Genomic DNA, 14,125 nt, shown 5'->3' with positions numbered 1-14,125 from the left:
TACATGTATGTGTTTACCTTCTGTCTCTCCTTCCGGTTGTTACCAGGGGCTACTGCTACGGTCAATAAATGTTGGTTAGTATGATCTATACCTAATAATATTCATGAATTGAGTGTTTGAATTATATGTTCTTCATAAGGAAATTATACTGAACAGTACTCACTATAGACATACACACACTTTTTATAGATTACATTATGAAAGATTTTTTTAAATGTACAAAAGTGGAGGGATTATAATGAATCCCCATTAACTATACTTCAACCTCAATAACCATCAATATTTTCATATACATTTTTTCGGCAAAAAGCCAGTAGTATATACCCCCAGCAGGTTGACCGGTTGTCAACACAGATTGTTTGATTTACATCTAAGGTGAGGAAAAATATTTCAATTCTCCAGGATTATAGTTCTGGGGAACTTTAACAGCAATGACAGACAAAACACTTTCAGAAAGAGCCATTAAGTACTACCAGTGACCAAGAAGAAAAAAAAAAGAAAGGGTCTCTTATAGACTCGAATCTGAAAAACACTTCACAAGTGTCCTAAATGGCCATTGCATGCTAGACTTGTCCATGAAAGCAATTCCTGCCAATTATGACAGGTGTTTAGAGGAACCCCAACCAGAATCTAGATCCTAGGCAAAGGATCATTCTTTAAAAGGTAGGAAGAACGAAAGACAAAGGCTTGAACCTAGGCCTGGGAAAGGAACACGGCTAAAAAAAGCAATAACGTAAGGTTCCTCGCTCTCCCTACCGCGAATGGGGGCAGGCCCGAACTACACTTCCCAGAATGCAAAGCGGTGGGGCGGCGCTAAAGAGATAGTGTGTTTTTACCTCAACTTGGCTCCAGGCGCTTCAGGTTTGATTATAAACTCCAGTCTCTCTTCTTGGCTCTCCTCCACCTCAGCCTAATTGGCTCCGTAAGCTGGGCGTGGGAGGGCGGCTCAGACGTCACTGGCAGCGGTTGAATGGAGGCTCTCAGCCCCGCGAGCTGATGGTAAATGAAGTCCCTTCTCTGGTCAGAGCTGTAGTTTCTCCAGCTGCGTTGGAGCAAGAGAACTACATTACCCAGTAAGCCTCGGGGCTGGGAGGCGGCGTGGGGGCGGCCCCTCACGTCTGGTACAGTCATCCCAAGCCTCTTCGGCGGGACTGTGATGGCTGGAGAGATGACGATCTTAGGTCAGTGACCAGGACTTCTCTATGGCTGTTGTGGGCACCGGAGCAGTTTGGGGAGGCCGGGATGGGTGGGGGTGGTTGTCACCTCCCGAATCCAATTGGTGCAGTGGGAAGGACTCGGGAAAGGTGACTTAGAGGCGGTTTTTGGTTTTTCGGGGCGCCGGATTGAGGGTCCGTCCAGAAATGGCCTGGGCCAGAGTAGGCCATGTAGGGCCGGCGGCGACCTTCTGCGTACATCCCAGGGACATCGGGCTTCGGGAAGGGTTCTTTTCAAAACAACGTCGATTTTGAATCGTTGGTTGAATTGGGGCCTTTGAGAGGCTGCAAGAACATGTATCTCCAAGACCCTTTTGTGGAGGAAGGGGGAGGAGCAGTACCGGCGGCCTGAGCTGTAGACTCATGGGATGCTGCAGTTTGAAAGAGCCCCGCCTCTTGGATGTATAGTCTGATGCACTTTCCACCAGTCTGAGTTAGTAATTAACCCTCCCCGAACGAGAAAATAATGAAATGTTTCTGAAGTTTTCCACGTAGGAGCAAGAGGAAAGTGGGGTTGGCACTTGATTTCATTTTTTTTTTTTTTTTTTTGAGTTATGTGTTGATGACGATGAGCTCACAATTAGTAAAACAGACTCCTACAAATTGACGTTTTGGGTCATATGTAACACGTATGGACATAATCTGAAACCAAATAACATATTAATTGTAAATTCGAAGTGGCCTCTTTCTTCATCCTTTATCTTTACAATCTGCATGGAGTTTGTTCATATTTGTGTGTGTGTGTGTGTGTGTGTGTGTGTGATTTTTTTAAATCAATATTTGTTGAGCATCTGCTGTTTGCTAGGAGCCATTCTAGTGCAAGGGATACAAAAGTGAACAAAACCTGCTTTCAAGGAGCTTTATGTTGTATTTAGGGTTACACATTTATGGTTCTCCGTCCCTAAATGTTAACTTCTGCAAGAAGTATTTTCTTAATTTGTATTTACATACAGAAAAAGTTAACTGTGTTCTGTTGTAAAGTGGCAGTTTCATATTTAAACTACTTTCAAAATCAGTTTACCAATTTATCCAGTTCATCCTTTTGAAAGGAAAAAGGAGATGAGGGGATAAAAAGTTTTAGTCCCCCAATAACAGAGTTTTTGCTGTGGAAATTTAATAATGGAGTTTCTTTTAAATGATGACTAAAGCTGTTTATAAAGCTATAATATCTAAATATTAATTGATCAAGAAATTGAATTATATCTATATTTATCTAGCTTTTGCTAGAGATGAATGGCTTTTCCTGTGAGTATTAGCACAATTAATTATATGTTTTTACTTTTTCTTCACCCATAGGTGTAGTACACAGACATACAACTACAGGGGTTTTTTGGTTTTGTTGTTCGTTCATTTTAGCTGTATTACAGTCGTTTTGCCTTATGAAAAACTTGATGTCTGAGAGGAGTGTTGTCTTTAGTACTATAAAAGAAAATATTTTGAGAGTGTATTAGTCTTTTCTCAAAGAGTGTTATTAAAAGGACTTTGCTATTGTACTAGTTTAATAAAACATGTATTTTCATTTGCCTATATTTCAGGATCAGCTGTTTTGACTCTCCTGTTGGCTGGCTATTTGGCACAACAGTACTTACCATTGCCTACTCCTAAAGTGATTGGCATTGACCTTGGTACCACCTATTGTTCTGTTGGGGTGTTTTTTCCTGGCACAGGAAAAGTAAAGGTCATTCCAGATGAAAATGGGCATATCAGTATACCCAGCATGGTGTCCTTTACTGACAACGATGTATATGTGGGTTATGAAAGCTTAGAGCTGGCCGATTCAAATCCTCAGAACACAATATATGATGCCAAGAGATTCATAGGCAAGATTTTTACCCCAGAAGAGCTGGAGGCTGAAGTTGGCAGATACCCATTTAAGGTAAGTGATTAAACTATAATCTGTCTTAATTTTAGTTAAGCATACTGTTTCAATTAATGCTTTGGCTTCAAGCTATAAAACATTCTGTTTCAACTTACTTACTCTGCATGGAAGCTACATTATGACAAGCAGTCCTACAGCATTTCCAGGATGACTTAATTCATTGGCTCCACAGCTCTATCATGGACTTGGAGCCTTACTATGTTCTTGCTTTGCAATCCTCAGAATATCTGCTTAGCTCTTTGTTTCACTGTAGCAAGAAAGCTAATGAAGCCCCATGAACTATGGATGGATGGATGGATGCCTGCCGGCCTGGTTAGCTGTTTCATTGTAGCAAGAAGGCTAATGATGCCCCATGTACTATGGATGGATGGATGGATGGATGGATGGGTAGATGGATGGATGGATGGATAGATAGATGGATAGATGCTGTGTGTGGTAGGATATACATATTTATATACTTAAAAAGAGATCACAGTAGGCATGCTATTTTATGACTTGTTTGAAACTCAGCAATGTGACATGGTTCCTTAGAATGGCTATTCCAATATTTAATTGTCCAATCTCAGTAAGGGCACATTTTTTCCCCTGGTTTTCCACTTATGTTGCGGGTTCAGTGAATATTCTTGTACATATATCTTTGTGTACTTCTTGATGATTTCCTTAGCTTGAATTCTAGAAGTAGAAGAACTTGAGTTCTTTAAGTACTTTGATTTATATTGGCAAATTGTACACTGAAATGGTTGTGTACTCTTTACTTTTTTTTAGAGGGCCTATACCTTCCCTAGTTACTGTTTGTTTTTAAGATTTATTTATTTTAGGGAGAGACAGACAGAGTAAGTGTAAGTGGGAGTAGAGGCAGAGGGAGAGAATCTTCAAGCAGACTCTGTGCTGAGCATGGAGCCTGCCACGATACTCAGTCTCAGAGCCCTGAGATCATGATTGAGCTGAAACCGTGAGATGCTCAGCCAACTGAGCACCCAGGTACCCCCCCCGCCCCAGTTACTATTTTTTAATCTTTGCCAATATGTAAGTGAAAAACGGTATTTTTGTATTAATTTGCATTCCTTTGATTTTTATTGAGGTCAGATTTTTTTTAAATTTGTTTATTGGCATTTTTATTTTCTTTAGTGATTCATTTCTTGTCCTTTGTCCTATTTTTTGGGGGGGTTGTTTTCCTTTATAAAATACTTTGTGATATGTTTACAGTGTTTTTTTATGTTCTTTTTTTTAACTGATGATATATAATTTTGCTTTTGAGCTGTCAAGAATGTTAAATTTTTATGTGGCAAAATCGTCTCAAAATTTTTTAAAAAATGGTTATAGACTCTTATCATGCTTACAATAGCCTTTCCCATCCTATCCACTTCTATTGCTAATGCTTTTACATGACTATATGTAGGTTTGTGTTTTGCCAGTTTTTTTCTTTTCAGTATTTTATTTTTTGTCTAAAACATTTTTTTCATCATGATGAGTGTACTCTTTAATCCCTATCACCCATTTCACCCATCCCCCCACCCATATCTTTTAAATATTTAAGTGTTTTTTCCATAGAGGGTTTTTCATGTAAATTGTGAAGTGGAATTCTACGTGAATAGCTTTTATTTATTTATTTATTTATTAAGGTTTTATTTATTTATTCATGAGAGACAGAGAGAAAGAGAGGCAGAGGGAGAAGACGACTCCCAAGGAGCCGGGAGCCCGATGCGGGACTCGATCCCAGGACCCTGGGATCATGACCTGAGCTGAAGGCAGATGCTTAACCATCTGAGCCACCCAGGTGCCCTAAGTGAATAGCTTTTAAAACTGATAGCTATATCAGTGCTGCTTATTGAATAAAATTCTTAAATATTTTATACATTTTCAAAGGAGAAAATAAGTTTGTCCCATGCATTTCTTAGGTTTATTTCTTTGTTCTTTTTTAGCTTTTTTCTTAGGATCCTTTATCAATTTATAAGTCTTTCTTAAGTAATGATTAAATTATATAGAGCTGTACATTTCCTCAAAATTAAGAATTTGAGTACATTACTTACTGATTCAGGAATTATTTTTTTCCCAAGTTTTATTGGGATATAATCAACATACGGCCCTGTATAAATTTATGATGTACAGCATAATGATTTGACTTAAATATATTGTGAGATGATTAGCACAATAAGTTAACATCCATCGTCTCATATAGATACAAAAAAAGAAAAAATTTTTTTTCCTTGTGGTGAGAGCTCTTGGAATTTACTCTCTCAGCAACCTTCAAATATACCATATAGCAGTATTAACTATAGTCATCATGTTGACATTACATTCCCCGTACTTATTTCTCTTATAACTGGAAATTTGTACCTTTTGACCACCTTCATCCATTTCCCCGACTCTCCCCCCATTCCCTGCCTGTGGTAACCTATCTAATCTCTTTATCTCTGAGTTTGGTTGTTGTTTTAGGTTCTACATGTGAGAGATCATACAGCATTTGTCTTTCCCTGTCTGACTTAACTGCGCTTAGCGTAATACCTGCAGGGTCCATCCATGTCACCAGCAGCAGAAATTTCTTCTTTTTTATGGCTGAATAACATTCCATTGTGTATGTATATCACAACTTTATCCATTTATCTGTTGATAGAAACTTCGGTTGTATTCATGGCTTGGCCATGGTAAATAATGCTGCTGTGACCATGGGGTGCAGGTAGCTCTTCTGCATAAGGGTATATTCCCAGAAGTGGAGCTGCTGCATCAGATTGTAGTTCCATTTTCAGTTTTTTGAGGAACCCCTGTACTATTTTCCAACCAAGAGTTAGTTTGAGTTTTCTTGTTGTTAAGTTTCTAAGTGTTGTGATTTTTTGTTGTTGTTTCTGTTTCATGTGGGAACTGACAGTATAGTGTCTTTGAACCTCATTTTAATAGTATCTGTAGCTTATTTTTGTTTTTCCCAGATAGGTTTGTAGATGGGTCAAGTTTTCTTCATTGAAATCTAATTATGTAGTCTAGAATGACCAGGGTAAAATTCTTACAATTTCTTAGAAGACTTAATTCTCTTTACTCTTGATATGAATTTAGTCTGTTGGTGAAAGTAGGATAGCATAATTTAGAATTAATCTAGTTTTTTAAATGTACAACCACATTAGCAGGGATAATGACTTAATACATGTTTTCATGGAAATAAGAATATAAGTGATATTTGATTCTTGGGTAAGAACATAATGAAGTACTAAAATTATTCTTGTTAATATGTGCCAGAACACTTTTTCAGGTATCTATTATTTTTGGAAACAAGTTAACTAAAAAAAAAAAGAAGATCCTAAGTCAAATACATGATCCAGCAACTTTTATTCCTTATATTTCATCTTTTTTTCTTTCATTCATTTAACAGATATATATTGAGAATCTTCTGTATTCCATTTATATGCGTGGTGATGGATTTTATTATTCTGCTGTTATTGTAGATTTACTTTATAGATTTTAAAGTATAGCTTTTAATAACCTCTAATCTTAGTAAATGATAGATTACAAATAAATTGTATGACCTTATAAAGTTAAGTTTTTTATTGAATAAGTCCAGTGTGTATGTATGTATGTATTTAAGTATATATGTGTATGTGTATATGTATGATTTTACATTTCTTTCTCTTTTTTTCTTTTTTGGCAAATCCTATTCCCAGGTTTTAAACAAAAATGGAATGGTTGAGTTTTCTGTGACAAGTAATGAGACCATCACCGTTTCCCCAGAATATGTTGGCTCTAGACTACTGTTGAAGTTAAAGGAAATGGCAGAGGAGTATCTTGGAATGCCAGTTGCCAATGCTGTTATTTCTGTACCAGCAGAATTCGATCTAAAACAGAGAAATTCAACAATTGAAGCTGCGAACCTTGCAGGTAATATCACCCTTGCTTGAGTTATATTTTTCTCAAAATGTTCTTAGGTTGAAAATCTTCTGTAGTAGGGTGTATCACTTTGCAAACCACCTAACGAGGCACATAAATAAACCCAAAGTGGGTAAATTAGATGGATTTTGATATAGGTTTAGAAATAGAAATTAAGAAAATTTTATAGCACAATGTAAAATGCAACATACTATGAAAACAGCCAGTTAGGTAGGCATATAATAAAGGCTGAGAACATGGGTGCATGTTAGCAATGAGGAATTTTTTTCTATAAACTTTCTTTAATGTTATGATGAATATAGTATTTTTTTAAAATCTGAGGTGGAAGAGAACTCATTTAAAACCATTCCATAAATATTGAGTGCCTTGATAAACAAAACAGATAAATCTCTCTTCTCATGGAACTTATATTCTACTGGAGGGAAACAAAATCTGTATTAAAGATAAGTATATTGTGGGGTTTCGCTGTCTCAGCATCATTTGATATTTTGGGCTAGATAATTCTGTGTTATGGGGAACTGTCCTGTGCATTGTAGGATAGTTAGCAGCACCCCAGCTTCTACTCATGAGGTGCTAGCGGCCCTCTCCTCTCCAGGTAGTGATAATCTTCTGTCTTCAGATGTTGCCAGATGCTCCCAGAGGGGCAAAATTGTTCCTGGTTGAAAACCCTGATATACTGTATATCAGAAAGTAACATGCAATGGAAGGAAAAAGAGTAGAACAGGAACAGGATTGCTGGTGGTGATCAGGAGGTGGGGGGAACTTGTAAGTTTTAGAGTGGTCAAGTAGGCCTCATTGAGAAAGTGACGTTTAAGGAGATTTGAAGGAAGCACGTTTGTTAGCCAGGCTGATACATAGGGTAAGAATATTGCAGGAGAGAGAATGGTCAGTGTAGCCGCCATAAAATGGGAATTTGCTGGTACATCTGAAGATGGTATGTTGGTCAGTGTGACCAGAGCAGAGTGAGTGATGAAGTCAGAGTGCTAAGGGAAAGGGTATGAATTTAAATAAATTCTTCAGAATTTGAATAATTTTTTATGGCTCCTGATATATAAATGCTGTATTACTTTCCAAACCACTCATGACCTATGACAGGTTAAAGCAGGAAGTTTGCGCAAGGAAATCTGATCTTTTGCCTGAACTTTCACTGTTCAGCATTACTTTCAAGATGAGATTTGCTGTATATTTCAGATTTACATTTGAGGGTCTTAAATTTTACGTACTTTTTTAAGAGGCATTTTACCTATTAGAACATTTCATCTAGATTTTTTAAGTAATCTCATCTGTTTACTTACCTGCTTTTTTCAAAGTCACTTTAAAAAGAAGAGCATAGTAAGCTTATTTCGTTTCCACAGCAATTTATTATAGCACATAATGATTAAAGTTTTATTGCTCTTATATTCCCAAGTAAAATAATGAAAATTAAAAGGGGCTAGGATTTTTTAAAATTAAATATTAAATAATACAGAGTAGAATGATGTACTCCACTGAATCTAGGCTTTTCGTATATTAATAATTTTTTAGAATGATTTTAATGATTTCATTTAGAACAACCGATATTTATCCTTCCCATTTCATTATTTTTGATGGGTTTGTGACTACTGTCTTTGTTACTCAGTGGAGTTCGTGTCGCATAAAACACACTAACATGGTATGACATTGAGGGGGAAGGAATTTTGAGAATGGTGTCCTCTGATGCATTGTTCTTCCTTCCAACCAATCTTACAGGACTGAAGATCTTGAGGGTAATAAATGAACCCACAGCGGCAGCTATGGCTTATGGCCTCCACAAGGCTGATGTCTTTCATGTCTTGGTGATAGATTTGGGCGGAGGAACTCTAGATGTGTCACTGCTAAATAAACAAGGAGGAATGTTTCTAACCCGAGCAATGTCTGGTAAGAAAAATACAGGGAGACTAAAAGAGGTTCAGGGGCGCCTGGGTGGCTCAGTTGGTTAGGCGACTGCCTTCGGCTCAGGTCATGATCATGGAGTCCCGGGATCGAGTCCCGCGTCAGGCTCCCTGCTCAGCGGGGAATCTGCTCCTACCTCTGACACTCTTCCCTCTCGTGCTCTCTATCTCTCATTCTCTGTCTCTCTAATAAATAAATAAAATCTTAAAAAAAAAATAAAAGAGGTTCAGATAATGCTTTCCTTATTATCACACCTAATGTGTTAAGTATTTATTTTTAAATTTTTTTCAGGGGATGCCTGGGTGGTTCAGTCGGATAAGCGTCCAACTGTTGGTTTCAGCCCAGGTCATGATCTCAGGTTGTGAGAGCGAGCCCAGCGTGGGGCTCCGCACTTGGTGCAGTTCTGCTTGAGATTATTTCCCCCTCTGCTCTTCCCCTTGACTTGCGCACGTGCTCTCTCTCTCTCTCTCTCTCAAATAAATCAAAAGAAATAAAATAAAAATAAAATTTTTTTCAGTATACTTTGATTTCATTTTGGTAGTCTGTATATGTAATTTTATAACCACCACTTATATATATAATAACAAAAACTGAAATCTAAAAAAAATGACCGAGGCAAATGAATGTGTCACTGCCAGTTGTAGCTCACTGAGTCGGTAGGACTTCATGGCTTTGGTGAAGGAAACGAGAGCAAGAAAAATCCTTTAAAATGAAGAGTGATCAGTTTATTTCATTTGCTAACATGTTTTACAAAATAGATATGCTTAGAAAATCTAATAATAGTATTCTCTAGGAAATTATAGGTTTTTGTATTCTAAATCTTTTTTTTTTTTTAAGTATTTTGTTTTAAAGAATGGAGCCTGTTTAAAAAGTGAAGCTGTAAGTTATAGGTTGTCTAACTTCTGAATTTTTCTTTTTCCTAACTGGACTCTTTAAAACCAAATTCAGTGCCAGGGATTTATATTAACATTAATCTTTTCCTTTTAAATCTCTCTCCTTTTTTTTTTTTTTTAAATTTTCGCTCTTAATCTAGCAAACAAAACGATTTAAAAAAAAAAAGATAAAATGCCTACTGGTACTTTTTAATTCTAAAGACTTTCTTCTCTTGAGAGTAATGATATTCAGTGCTTTTAAATTGCTATTAAAAGCTAATCTCTTGTCAACCTTTATCTTCTGAAAAATTATTTAGGGATATCATTAAGAGATATTTCCTTTTTTATTTAAAAATTTTAACCAGATATGCATTGTTTTTTAATCATACACATTTGAGTTAAAATTACTTTAATCCAGTTATTTTTAATCAGTCTTTGTATGAATAAAATCTAAATAGTTAAGTACATTAAGCAAGAGATTTGTTATTCATTATATCATTTTCATACATACTACACATGTATATGCATATATGCCTACAAATACATAAATGTAACATACGCCTTTTTATTTTTAACTTAGGAAACAATAAACTCGGAGGACAGGACTTCAATCAAAGACTGCTTCAGTATTTATATAAACAGATATATCAAACATATGGCTTTCTACCCTCTCGGAAAGAGGAAATTCACAGATTAAGACAAGCTGTGGAAATGGTCAAATTAAATCTGACTCTTCATCAGTCGGCTCAGTTGTCAGTATTACTGACAGTGGAGGAGAAGGACAAGAAGGAGCCTCAGAGTAGTGATGCTGAACTGCCAAAGGACAGACGTTCTCCCACTGATGGCCACCATGTGAACGGTGTGTTGGGAGCTGGCCTTTCTGAAAAGAAAAGCGGAGAAAGTCAGGTGTTATTTGAAACAGAAATATCACGGAAGCTCTTTGACACCCTTAATGAAGATCTCTTCCAGAAAATACTTGTACCTATTCAGCAAGTCTTAAAGGAAGGCCACCTGGAAAAGACTGAGATTGATGAGGTGGTTTTGGTTGGGGGTTCTACTCGTATTCCTCGAATCCGCCAAGTCATTCAAGAGTTCTTTGGAAAGGATCCCAACACTTCTGTAGACCCTGACCTGGCAGTGGTGACAGGAGTAGCCATCCAAGCAGGGATTGATGGAGGCTCCTGGCCTCTCCAAGTCAGTGCTTTAGAAATTCCCAATAAGCATTTACAAAAGACCAACTTCAACTGAATTATGGAGGGATGATTATTTGTGATTGTCTGATGAGCTCTTCCTCCTTATCAGACCACCTCCTCCAATAAAGAAAAATCTTTAAAACATCTCACAAATTTACCTGAAAGCTAACATTTAGATACACAGAATTTTACATAACATTTTGTTTTAGGATTAAATGTGACCGGATTGATCCTCTTTGATTTCGGAGAGATCTCACTCCAACAAATACTTTTAAGATGACAGAATTGAAGTAAAACTTACAGGAGCATGGGTGGTTTTGTTTCCTGGGATCTGGAAGTAGATAACGATATGCACTTAAAATTACATTCTGTAAACATTGCCTAGTATCAATATTACGATTCCCAGTTCTTACTAAATTGTATTAGCAGGAGCTGGTAATTGATTTGCTTGGTTATCACATGTAACTATTAGTTCGAACTATACTTGAAGGACAGTGTTGGTGTCAGGTTTTTACATTGGCTGGGAGATAGCAGTATTAGTAATATAAGCTGCATATATATATATATAATGTTCAGTAACTGCCATATAATAAATTGACTTTCACAAATTCAGTTATGTGTCCTATTTACATAATCTGCATTCTCCAGATTTTTAAAATTATTTATTGTATTAACTTATTTTCTTTCTAAAATAGCTGTAGATTTATTCAGATGTTTCAATACCAGACGGTAAACGTAACCAATTTATACTCCAGTTCCTTCAGTTGCTATGCATCATTCTCTGCTTGGATTTCCATGATTCTGCCTGGTTAGAAAACAGTAGGGAATTAATAATTTCATTCTACACGTCTTGATGTCACAATAAAGCCATCATTACCAGCTCTTTTTTGTTACCCAAGACCTTTGCAGACACTGGTAAGTACCAGTAATTAGCTACAGTATTTATGTTTTTGCTTTTGTTTCTTTGTTTATTTTGAGTAAGCCCTGGAGAATGTAGCTTGCATTTGAACTATCAAATCATATTTGATTCAGAGATTTTTCCCCATATTAGTTTTGAATGAGGAAAACGTGCTCAGTTGTAAAATCCTTATTGTTTCCCACTATCATTTTACAGTAGTCACATTTGGACTGTTTTTAGCCTTAAGGTTAGTATGTGTTGCGAGTAAAAAAAAATTTGAATATTGGAAATAATGTGGCAATCTAATGTGGAGGGCAATGTGGAAGAATTTCTACAAATCAGTATTTGTAGCAGTTTTGTTTTGTTTTTGTCTGTTTCCTTTTAGAAATGCTACAGGGACCAAGAAAGAAAATGTAGCAAGCAGTTATATTTCTGTGATGGCCATATTAAAGACTTTTTTTTTTTCTTCATGCATGCTTCACATTAATATTCAAAGATTACATTCTGGTCAACATTTTTGTTGATGTAAAAAGTATGTCTGTTTTATCTGTTGTTGAATTTAAGGGATTTTGAATTTCCAATCACTGAAAAACAGAACTAAGCAAACTCATTTCAGCAACATCGAAACATTTCAGCTTCTGAGAATAAAAAGCTGAATGTTAATATTTTTTGCAGATCTAAAAAAAAAAGGTTAGCAATGAGATTGCTGTTAAAACACAATTTCAATCACATAGTTTTGTGTACAGAATGTCTAGTAAGTAGATAGAAAAATAAAAAATGTTTGTTGACATAATTTATTTTAGAACTAACAGAGAAATGCCAAAGATGAATCCTTCACTGCGTTATGAAAATATTCAAGTGTTCTCTTGGACTTGATATGAATCTTTAATAGATTTTAGAATTGGAAAAGATCTTTTTTGCAAAGGTCTTAAGAGAAAAGTGTTCAATCTATCAAAATCTCCACTTATATTATCAGCTTTAACCTAAAGCATTTTAACATTTTTAAAAAAAAATCTTGACTCTTTCAAATACATGAGCTAGTTCAGGAAGATCTGTTATCACTTTTTAGTGGAAACAATTTGCAGAACAGGCAGCTAATCTCATATACTAAAATTGGAATTTAAATGTGTCTGAAAAATAGAATGGCAGTGTTGGAATTTGGGGGCAATAGTTTAGCATATTCTCTAGTATAGTTACACCTTTAAAAATACGAAGTAATGTCTGTCAGTCATATTTTAGGGGCCTATATATAAATGGTCTTGAAATCAATGTAGTTTATTTATTTAAAAGAGAAAGGGATCCCGAAAGGGATCATTTATGCCTAATAATCTTAAGACATTTTTCATAAAACAGTACATTCTGGTTGTACATGTAACTAGTGTTTTTTGAAGTGCATTAACTTTTTAAATATTAACTGTTGTATGGTTAGAGTATGTGAATGAGTAATTTATTCTGTATCAGGAATGTTTCGGTACTGTGTTTTCACTCCAACCACTGACTTCACAGATGCTACTGTGTATAATAATATGTATGGAAGATTATATAGTTATTGTGCATAACAGATTGTGCCTCTTAAATTTGTGTGTAGATAGGTAATTCACATTTTAATGTAAATAAATACCACTTTGCAGTTTTTTAAACTGTGTCCTTTCTCTTCCATTCACGGCTAGGCCAGAGTACATATTTAAGGTTTATAAGTGAAAAGGGAAGCAGGGACAGCTGATGTGATGCTCATGCATGTGAGCTCAGCAGCTATTGCCTGCTCCCCTGCATCCTGACTCTGGGGTTGCTTTTATATCCTTTTCCACTTATTTTCCTAATTTAGAAGTGACAGTTCCTGTATCATATGAACAGGAGCTCCAGAATTCTGAATACCAATTCATGACCTTTGACTATAATGGAGCGAAGACCTAAATTAATCTATAGTTAGTGAATAATCCTACTGTAATCCTTTGGTTGATTTCAGTAATACTTCATAATTTTGTAATAAAGTCTGTCTTACTCTTTGGACAAAAACTATATATACATATTTTATATATCTAAAGAAATTCATTTGATTAGTATAGTCTTTTCAGATGAGCCCTTAAATAAAGATAGTAGACTTGACTTTCCAATAGTTCCTGTGATTCCTTCATAGTTTTTCTAACCACCATTGCTGAGGGACTCAAATGAAGAAATATAGTGACACTCCCATATTTCGTTTATGTAACCAACAAAAACACAGTACCCCATTGAGGGTAGGCAGCCTACAGTGTAGCCTCCAATGACCCCTATTTTCTGGTATT

The 14,125-nt window shown here is 36.0% G+C and overlaps 1 protein-coding gene across 1 annotated transcript; it reads left to right on the top strand.

Annotated features, from left to right (window-relative positions):
* The first annotated feature begins 1,040 nt into the window (after window positions 1–1,040).
* On the top strand, window positions 1,041–13,480 carry HSPA13 (heat shock protein family A (Hsp70) member 13). Its single transcript, XM_027585842.2, has 5 exons — window positions 1,041–1,181; window positions 2,750–3,090; window positions 6,744–6,957; window positions 8,695–8,862; window positions 10,330–13,480. Exons 1-5 carry the CDS (start codon window positions 1,157–1,159, stop codon window positions 10,995–10,997), a joined length of 1,416 nt encoding a protein of 471 aa, XP_027441643.1. The 5' UTR covers window positions 1,041–1,156; the 3' UTR covers window positions 10,998–13,480.
* Window positions 13,481–14,125: the final 645 nt, after the last annotated feature.

The sequence above is a fragment of the Zalophus californianus genome, chromosome 1, assembly GCF_009762305.2.
Source record: "Zalophus californianus isolate mZalCal1 chromosome 1, mZalCal1.pri.v2, whole genome shotgun sequence".
NCBI lineage: Eukaryota > Metazoa > Chordata > Mammalia > Carnivora > Otariidae > Zalophus > Zalophus californianus.
The sequence above is the reverse complement of the archived record's forward strand: the minus strand, read 5'-3'. Positions and strand labels throughout refer to the sequence as shown.

Bases quoted from the DNA above. Each gene is read 5' to 3' on its own strand.
- HSPA13 (XM_027585842.2), top strand. From the start codon at position 1,157: ATGGCTGGAGAGATGACGATCTTAG. The intron at 6,958-8,694 runs GTAATATCACCC...CCAATCTTACAG, and splicing joins TGAAGCTGCGAACCTTGCAG to GACTGAAGATCTTGAGGGTA. The intron at 8,863-10,329 runs GTAAGAAAAATA...TTTTTAACTTAG, and splicing joins TCTAACCCGAGCAATGTCTG to GAAACAATAAACTCGGAGGA.